Source organism: Haliotis rubra, unplaced genomic scaffold (genome assembly GCF_003918875.1).
Source record: "Haliotis rubra isolate DU_JTF1 unplaced genomic scaffold, ASM391887v1 Scf61, whole genome shotgun sequence".
Lineage (NCBI taxonomy): Eukaryota > Metazoa > Mollusca > Gastropoda > Lepetellida > Haliotidae > Haliotis > Haliotis rubra.
Window position 1 is genome coordinate 620,589 of NW_025767313.1, and position 10,167 is coordinate 630,755.

At 36.7% G+C, this 10,167-nt stretch overlaps 1 protein-coding gene across 4 annotated transcripts in view; it reads right to left on the minus strand.

Annotated features, from left to right (window-relative positions):
• Positions 1–9,940, minus strand: part of LOC124255769 (protein lingerer-like) — a 47,086-nt gene extending 37,146 nt beyond the window's left edge. For 3 of the 4 annotated variants that reach the window (XM_046689682.1, XM_046689681.1, XM_046689680.1), the window contains exons 1-2: positions 6,583–6,734; positions 295–369 (exon numbers count right to left, since the gene is read on the minus strand). In XM_046689682.1, coding sequence (XP_046545638.1) covers positions 295–369; positions 6,583–6,699 — 192 coding nt within the window. In that variant the 5' untranslated portion in view covers positions 6,700–6,734. Of the gene's footprint in view, positions 1–294; positions 370–6,582; positions 6,735–9,861 lie in introns of those variants that run through there. The other variant, XM_046689679.1, reaches the window with a different exon arrangement.
• Positions 9,941–10,167: the final 227 nt, after the last annotated feature.

The following is a 10,167-nucleotide window of genomic DNA, read 5'->3' on the forward strand; positions in this document are numbered from 1 at the left end:
GAAGTATGACAGAATTATGTAAAAGTAATGAAATACACAATGCCATTTAGAAAGTACTAGACCCAACCCAACAAAAGTACTAGCATCTGTACTTTACTAAGAAAGTGTAATCCCAAATATAATATATGTTATAAATTTGATTGTTTGGCAACACTTTCTTACAACCAAAAGTCAAGTTTCAACAAGATTCTTCAAAATTCGCTTTTACTTCGTCCATTATAAAAAGAATTTGAATAATGACTTACCATGGTTCGTATTTCTCAAATGACAAACTGTCAAGAACAGAAAACATACCTGGCTTATGGCGGCCAAGTCTGCATCATCCTGTCCAGAAGTGATCTGTGCTATTCTCATTTGCTCCTCAGTGGGCTGCAACAATTTCACAGGTTGATAATTCAAGTATTTAAAATAAAGATTTGATCATAACACTGATATTTTCAATGTTGTGTTTCTATCATTCATTACATAAATATAATCAAATAAATATTCAGGGTTTTACCAGTTTGCAAAAATGATTGATTGTATGCAGAAAAAACCCAGGTATTTCATCCTGATAGATGCAGTTATAATCATTGCATATACAACTTATTATCAAATCTTACAGTACACTAAACCACATCATTTGACTACTTAAAAGGACTCATGTTTGTTGTCAGGAGTCTAGAAATTATTTATTGAGAATCCCTGGACCCTTAGTTTTAGGTCAAGGTAAAAAGTCATTACAATTACTTCACCTGGAGACAAGGAAAGAGCCCAGATTCATATTACCATGGTAACAGAGCCGTAAATGCCACACAAAAATGTGCATACTACAGGCATGAAACTTGAGAATGGATGCAAATTATTATGAGTGAAGCAAAAAGGAAAGTTTTAATTATTAATACTACTTCATATGTACATTACATGTTGAATTATCCGACATTGATTCTGTTAAGAAATACCATGACATGATTTAAAGATGGTTCACACTGGCTATTTGAGATTTCAAACAATATCCTATCTGTGAACATGAAGTGACAAATATATATATATTTATTTCATGCCAACGCCTATAGACAATTAACACCTACAGACAAAAGTGTCAACATCCCTTCTCTAATAAGATAAAAATACATGGCTGCACAAACATATAAATATTTAGTGAAAGATTATCAAAATTGTAAGCAAAGACAGGTTAAGGTCTGGGTTTAGAGAGCAGAGGTACAGATAAGCTGCGTATCTGCGTAAATTACGCAAATATTTATGTGAAAACTCAATTCCTATAAAGGCTATTGCGTACGAGTAGGCTTGAATGTTTGTCAATAAATGTGATCTTACATGCGTACACACAAAAATGTCAAATCTTAGCTTACGTACCGGTGGATAAATAACGGGTATATTGAGAGATTCTATTTACGGACATGAACTTGGCAACTTGCAGTCTTTCTTATCGTTTCTCATATTACAGATCAAATATATATAACAAACACTAACATTTAAACTTTATTGTGTTTTTAAAAGTAATGGAAAATGGCAAAATACCCACCTGAGTTTGAGTGGGATGAGTACAATTTACTTGGTTACTCAAAGGAAAACAATTTACTTGGTTACTCAAAGGAAAATTAGGATACCCAACTGAGATGAACACAAGTGAGTACATAACTCAATGACCCAAAAAGTTATCTGTAGCTCTGAGAGAGTTAGCAGATTTGAATGAAAATGTATCAGGGTTATGTATAGCCTTATAAAAATGTCAATCTTAGCTTATATCTAAAGGAAGCCTATTGATTTGTTCAATTTTAAAGAGCTATAAAAGTCAGTATTGAATGAACAAAACATTGTAAATGGTTTGTCTGAATCAAAATTTCCACTGTAAATATATACTTAAGCCATTAAAAACGCAATTGGTATTTGTTGTCCTGCAACTTACAAAAGTTCTATTGAAGATTTGTTCCTGCAATACAGAGGATGTAGGGATAAAAGGCTGTTATTCTGGCCCATTTAGAGTTCCGAGTCCCGGAGCATTCCTCTCACATGAACTTTGATACTTAAAACTGAACCTGTGACATTTCTCGGAAACACAACCACATTCATGAAACACGTTGTGCACATGCATTACCTGCACCCAGGTCCTGTAAAAGCACAAGGAATTGTGGAACTCAATCACTTTGAGAAAATGCCACACTTGACACAAGACAAAAGGAATCAGGTTATCGGCAGTGTTTCCGTTTACCGGCATATGCCGGTATTTTACCGGTAAAAAAATCAAAGGACCGGCATATTTATGGCAAACAAGTCCTGGGGACCGGCAATAAATACACCCGGTTAAATCATTTCCTCCAAATTGGCAATACAAATTACCAGCAACTGTTAGATAAAGGAAACTTCCATGTAAATTCGATCTGCACCATATGCGATACGTGTAAGGAATTCGTGTCTATTTTTAGTAACAGTCCCAAAGCGATTATTGTCATTGGCTGGGCGTCTCGCTTAGCCTCGATCCAGATGAGAGGCATTTTGGCGATGAGGTTATAATGCATCAGATTTCAATACTCTATCGGGGCCAATAGTAAGACAACTTTACGATGGGGAATGGACATATTAACCCATTCAACACCGCAGGCGAATAATCGGCCACAAGCGTCAAAATGAGACATAATTTTAGGAACCTACCTGACTTTTGATTCATATATCAAATCTATCACATTTCACAATGTCTGAAAACACTTTTATTAAATTTCAATTTATCATATATTATCATCAGAATTAAAATTATAAACTATTTTTCGCAATGTTCTTGAAAACAACGATTCTCGGACACATGCTTCGACAGCGGGTCTACAATAACATTGTCAAAGAGCAAAGTAACGATGTTTCGAGGAATTCATTAAATAAATTGAATAAACTAATGAATAAAATCAACAACAACATTCATAAAAGTTGTCAAACGTACATATAAAATTACTATTTCCATCTTTTTGTGCGATCATGTAATGTAAGTCAAGTCACTGACGAGTGACATCTCGGCTCTCGCCGCCTCAATCTTCATTTCGGACCACGATGTTTAATGCGAAAATATATACATGAAGCATTTTTGTCACAGGTCATAACCTAGCACGACACGTCCAATAAGTTCCATAATTTACGTACAGGTAGCGATTTCTTGCTTAATATGTTCAGAATAGCATTATTTTACCCAAAACTTTTGTCTAAATCAGAAGGTTTTCGTTTCTGAGGGACGGTATCCATTACTGTAATATGATTGGCTGCCTTAGGTCACTTGTCCGATTTTGACCAACCACGACCCTTATAGCAGACTGTGGCGAAAAGCGTCATTAGAAACCTTTATCTTTATCCAATAAAATGCGCTTCTTACAACTGTGAAAATACTCTTGGCAAGGGTACAGTGATATTGTTGATGTTCAGAGCCATGAGAGCTTTCGAGCGATGCCCGACATCAAGCGATTCACGCCGCATGTTATATGCATCTGAAGCCAGGAGGTATTTTCCGTTGTTATGTCATGTTACCGGCGGAAAGCCACAGATATCGAGAAATGAGGCGACCATACATATTATTTAAGAAATCTTTTTATAATCATTTTCTGATGGCGTAAAAATGAAAATATAAAAGAAAAAAGGCACGGACATGTTATCACATGTCACAAATGGAAAAAAAATCGCCATAGTTTTTTGCTTTTTAGGTGGTTTATCTGGGCGTTATAAATGTAAGCTTGCATTTTCATTCAAAAATACATTTATTTAAGTTGTAGTTGTATTATTTGAATAATATTATAAAAATAAACTTCATATTTATCAACAGTAGGATTAGATCTTTTAAATGGTGTATGGGATGTAGTAGCAATAACGTTTTACAAGCTTATAATTTCCTTCATAAACATAGGCTTCATCTATGACCTCAGGGTCTCTGGGAACTCGGTGTCACGGCAGTAAATGCCTCTGGTTGACTGGTGTTGAAAGAGTTAAAAATGAAACACAAACACACACACACATTCTTGTTGTTATCTTTATTTAACATGGAAAAGAAGTGGACTGGTGAAAATAATAAGGGACTGGTATATTTGAGGCTTACCAGTCCCATGGACTGGTAAATTCGAAACTCACCGGAAACACTGTATCGGTATGGTCAGCCACGGTGCTTCAGATGTGATGATTGCCAGGCACTTTAATGTGCATCCATCCACTGTAAGTCGACTCTCAGACAACGTTTTCGGGCTACCGGAAGTGTTGCTGATCGTCCGCGACCTGGTGCACCACCTGTGATAGCAGCTCGACAAAACCGCAATATCCGAGTTTCACACTTGCGAAATCGGTTCCAAACAGCTGATGATTAGGCAAGGAGGACAATTGGGACAAGTCAACGTCATTTCAGCCCAAAAGGTGCAAGGGCGCCTTGCTGCCTTCAACATCCGGTGTCGCGTCACCCGTACCGTGGTCCAACCTTATTGCATCGCCACAGACTTGCCAGACAGCGATGGGCAGCAAATGGGGCCAATCTTGGCAACAGGACATGGCCAGATGTCATTTTTCAGATGAATCCAGGTTTAACTTATCCTTTGCAGATGGGCGTCAACAGATTTATCGGCGTAAAGGAGAAAGACTTGCGCCAAACTGTGTCCTTGAACATGATCGTTTTGGAGGGGGTGGTGTCATGATCAGACCACAGACCATCAGAGGCTGCAGACCATCCAACAGCTGTTCCTGAGAAATGTGTGTCTTTCAATACCCCAAAGACTGCGAGCATGTCTTGCAGCGCACAGTGGACACACACGATATTGACTGCAAGTGACACCTCCTGTGTGATGTCGTTGTTGCGTCACTGATGTTGTTGACTGGACATTTTCAGATGAAATTATTCACAGATGTTCACTTAAAACATATCTGCCAGTTAGGTTTATATATGTTGAAATTAGTGTGGGTAAAGAAAGTATGAATGTCAAATTGCATTTTTAATGGCTTTCAGTATATTTATCAAACACTTTTGCTTGTTGCATTTCAGAACATTACTGCATCAAATACAGTAGGTACAACAAGTCAAGTAAACCCTGAACATTGCAAAACACCAGTCTCTTTACGTTTTTAGTGGACATTGGATAAAATCATTCCTTATTTTCATTCACTATAAACAATTGCATCCAACAGCTTAATCATGTATCATGTTATCTGTAGCTCTGGTTTATGTATGGTTCGTATGATCTCGCTATTTCCATCGTGAAAACAGTGGAGCCGCTATAGGATATGTTCGCCACCCTAACCTAACCCTAACAGCTGCGATTTCTAAAGGTATTGGCATAGAATACATGTGTTTGAGTATTAGAGGAAAGGATTATTGGTAAAAATGTTAAAATAGTTACAAAATAAGGTAGGGAATGTTTATTATAATCGCTCCAAAACAGTTTGTTTCAGTGTTGGGAATTGGTTAAAATGTCATAATATATGATTGGTTCAATACAACCGACCAATCATCGAAATAATTGGTTAGCATCATTTATCAAAATTTCCTGTTATGTTTGTTAATGGACAAAATGTTTTGCTGTTTTTTTTGCAAATTGCACAAAATGCATTTTCAAATTTCACATCTTTCAAGGATTACTAGTACGTTAGGAACATTAATTTCCTGGAGTCTTCAAGATAATTCAATCGTGACTTGGAACAAGCTTGTAGAGCTTATGAAATGTAAATTTAATGACACAGACAAAACCAACCTTGTGAGAAATATTGTTAATGCAAACAAGTGTTCAAAATTGTTTGTGTTCGATAATGAGAAAAGATGATTAATTGCTTGGTCGTTTAGCCACTGCGACCGATCTTCGATTATTTCAATTAATTGGACCACCACTAATTTGTTTACATGAAATTGTCCAGCTACAATAAGTTTCGAATAAATGTGATATACTGAGGGAAACAAATAAGGGATCACATGAAAGGACAAGTGTTCCTTTATTTTTTTTCCAGGTGTCTTCACAAGCTTTGTATCACATAGCTAGTGAAGAAACCTGGACAAAAAAATAAGGAAACACTTGTGCTTTCATGTGATCCCTTATTTTTTTCCCTCAGTATATCAAACAAATTCCATATACATAGCCATTTTCTGTCAACTATACCTTTTCTTCCTGAGGTGTGAGTGGATGCACTATGTGTTTGCTTTGAATAATATATACTGAAGGGACAAAGATTTCACAACAATTAACATAAACATTATTGAATGACATTTTGATTGAAATTAATAAACTAGATACAAACAAAAGTCGAGATACGCAAAGAATATGTGATTACAAGATGGTGTAAACTACAAAATTTACTTCCGAAATTCAACATGGATTTGTTGACACTATTTCTGTAGCCTGATCACGACAAGAAGATGAACGATGGTTGGCGGTTCAGCTTATGTACTGGTTGGTGGTTCAGCTTATGTACGCAACATACCATTTTGATACTGATTTTATGGGTCAAGTTAGGATCCCGGGTTATCTAGATCTGCTTATTTAGGTCATATACAGTACTTTCAGCATCCATTCTATACATTAGTGGGTACAGGACCCACATTTCTGTGATATACAAAGCCAAGTCATGACCAAATCTTACCTGTACTTTGGAGGGTGGTCCATCTGATTTGGTCTGTGTCTGGTGTGCTGTGGCTTTAGATTTGTCCTTACTAGTCCTACTGGTGGCACGCGAGGTGCTCACTGCTGCACTCATCATATACAGTATGTACAATGTTTATGTACAAGAGGAATCTGAAAGAAAAAGAGCCAGGTTATAGGCTATAATACATGGAATGATTACTATGCAACTCAGCTATAATCCTGAACAACTAGTTACTACTGATGGGTTTTCTCAAAGTTACTTGCTGCTCGAAGTCCGTAGTGAGACCACTAGGAAACAATTTTTCATACACAGACTTTCTATTTGGAAAATATTTCAGTATATAGTTACTACATCTACTAAATAATCCTATCACTATTTTTAGAAATGATAACAGTACGCTTTGACTCCAAACCACAAGTTAAAAGCTGAATCAGCAGTGCTCTGACCTTTAAACGGATATAAGTACACATCAATGTAATTTAGGCTGCCCTTTCTAATGCACAAACAGAAGATTTATACTGTTTATTGTAATAATACATACTATTGTAAGAAACCATTATAAAAAATCCTGTATAACTGCTACTAACGTTATGCTATGAACAAAATAGCCAAAAAAGTTCATTTTCCTGTGGCGTTAAAGCCCAAGACTAAAAAAATAATTCTGAATCGGTAGGATAAGCTTAAGTTAATTTCAGTGTGCTGAAAACGGGGCCAAAAAGAGTTTTCAGGTAAACATTGTTTTAACAAAATACTCAAAGAAGCAAAATGGGTTCAACTCAGACTGGTAGGGCTCCAGATAAGGGCCGTATCGGCGTATGCACGGGTATAAAATAAGTATGATACTGTAGGAAATAATTTAGAAAACGTAGCAAATACCCAGCACAGCAATGGTGAACAGTCTTAGAATCATTTACAGACGTATTTATCCGAAAAAATATTGTTTTATTGTTCATTGACCTGGACCCCGTTTCACAAAGCTCTCGCAAGCCTAAGATCTCGTAACTTTCCTCGTAGCATTCGTACCTCCTATACTGTAACATAGGAGGTACGACGCTACGAGAAAAGTTACGAGAACTTAGGCTTACGAGAGCTTCGTGAAACGGGGCCCTGTTTACACAAGAGTAGCAATGTTGTGGTGCATATATGAAACGAAACACAGGATTACTGATACTCCATTAAATTCCATTCAGTACTCTAAAGTACTGAACAAATAAGGAATACGTACTCCTGATCATGAAAAATTATCTGGAGCCCTGGACTGGGTATTTTGTTTATAGTTCTTCCTTCCACATTATCACGGGAATGCTAACATTGTAGACCATGTAATCATGTGAAACCAAGGATTAAGGTCTTTTCTTCTTGACTGGTTATCATTAGTAAATAAGTCGCCTTGTTAAGCTACCATGTTAGTAATAATGATCATCATATTAACAGAAATTGGGAAACTGCATAGTTTGGTGGGTTTTTTTTAAAACAAATAAGCTGAAACTATATTTAATTACAAATCTGCTTACACCATAAGCCTACTTTGGAGATAAAACCCAAGTGCAGATAATGTGCACAATCTCTTATTATTCTTATGAACACTACATAAAAGGGATCAATAAATATGGAGTATGGATTTGAATAGTAACCTGATATTACATATCAGGACAGACACCCACAAAGGAACACAAACTTGCAGATTCAACTGTGACCCGGCCAACTTTTTAGGAAAACAAATGTTTACATGGTATGAAGTAGTTGTGTCAATGTACGTCCATGCACCTTTGACAAATGCTTGGGATCAACTTTGTTCAGCTACAGAATCAATTCAGTATAACAAAAAATTTTATAGAACATGGTGAACGAGGGGGTTGACGATAAAGTCATCAATATTCTAACTATATCACGACCCAACATGCCATATTCCATGCAACTCGCCTACACTGTCAGGGAATCACAAGTAATAAGCCAAATAACTGAGCAACACCATATTATCCATTTCAGTGGCCTTTCACAAACAGATTGCTGTTGGAAATGCAGTCCTGGAATCCCCATAAGGTTAAAAAAAACAATGCAACATTCCAAATTGTGGGCTTCTCACTATCTAATTGGCATTGAAAACTTTATATTTTTTACTGACATACACTGGCTTACTGGGCAACACTTCTATCATGTCGTAGATTTGTGCACACTAGGTATTATTTACCCAATGGTACTAAAATATTACCACATAACGTGATAATGGCAATATAATGAAAATGAACATATCAGATATAGTAATGCAATTAAACATGTTTGAAATGCTTTCAATTTGTGTGACATAATTCTGCTTAAAGTATGGCGCTGCCACTAGAACAATGTCTTGAAAGAGCAATCAAGCTGAATACTGACACAAGGTCAAGAGTAATGAAACAATTCACAGATTATATATCTTCTTACATCACTACTGGCCACTGTAAACAGAAAATGGAAATCACAAAGATGACAAAACACTTTCTTTCATATCTGCTTCCTTGTAGACTAGACAAGTGTAGATTCCAAACGATATTACTTCAAACTAGATCAACAGAACATCCTAGTAACATCAGAGTGATCCATAAACCATTTTCACTCTCCCATCGACCTCAATCGTAGGCAGGTCAGGTGGGGGAATGGTTGAGAAACTCGCATACACTTTTCGATTTTTGTGTATCAGCTGACGAGCAGAGATTCAATGTGATGTACTCCACGTGCACATTGATATTTCGGGGAAATCCCATCTAAGCAGCATCCATATTGCAGCACATCGACTAACTTTGATACCTAGTAATTACGTACAGTAAATATGATCATCAATCATTTCGTCTGATACACAAAAACATATTCTGTGAAATTCAATCGAACATGGATTTTGACATTTCCTCCATGGATTGAGCTACCGTCAGCAGAAAATAGTTCCTTCAAAACACTGTGCGACAACTGCCATTGATGAGGAGGACCCCAAGTAAATTGTACAATTTAAAAAGTTACAATGGAAAGGTCCATAATTATGGACTTACAGTCCATCCAAACGTCCTTCAATGTATAAATGTCCGTCGTCAGACAACAACAGTGATGCGTGCCACCATGTGACGCCATGCTGGATTTTTACACAAATTTCAATCACGCACAACCTCAAACATTGAACACATATCTCCCAACAAATAACCGAGGCGTAATCTTTGCGTAATGAGGTTTCGTGAAAACCCATAAACATGCATCAAGATGTCTTGTTTACCAATTGCAGCTTATTTGAATACAGAGGAACTCTACCTGGAAATGCGCTCACAGAAAGAAGAGGGGTCACGTGACTCAGGCAGAATTCGCGCCGCCATATAATATTTGTCGGAGATGACGTCATTGTGGAATTCCCTTATATATGTTTGTTTTTCGTCAAATAAGACAATCTTTTATTCAATTAAACAAACAGAATGTTTTTCATTCAACTGTCGATTGTACTTATTTATTCATGTACCGCGTATGAATCGGTTTCTCATTCTTCACATTTTACGGAAATTGTCGATCCCAAGAAGTAGTTCCCTATTTTGCCACGAGGGGCGCTATAACAGGTGCGCCTTT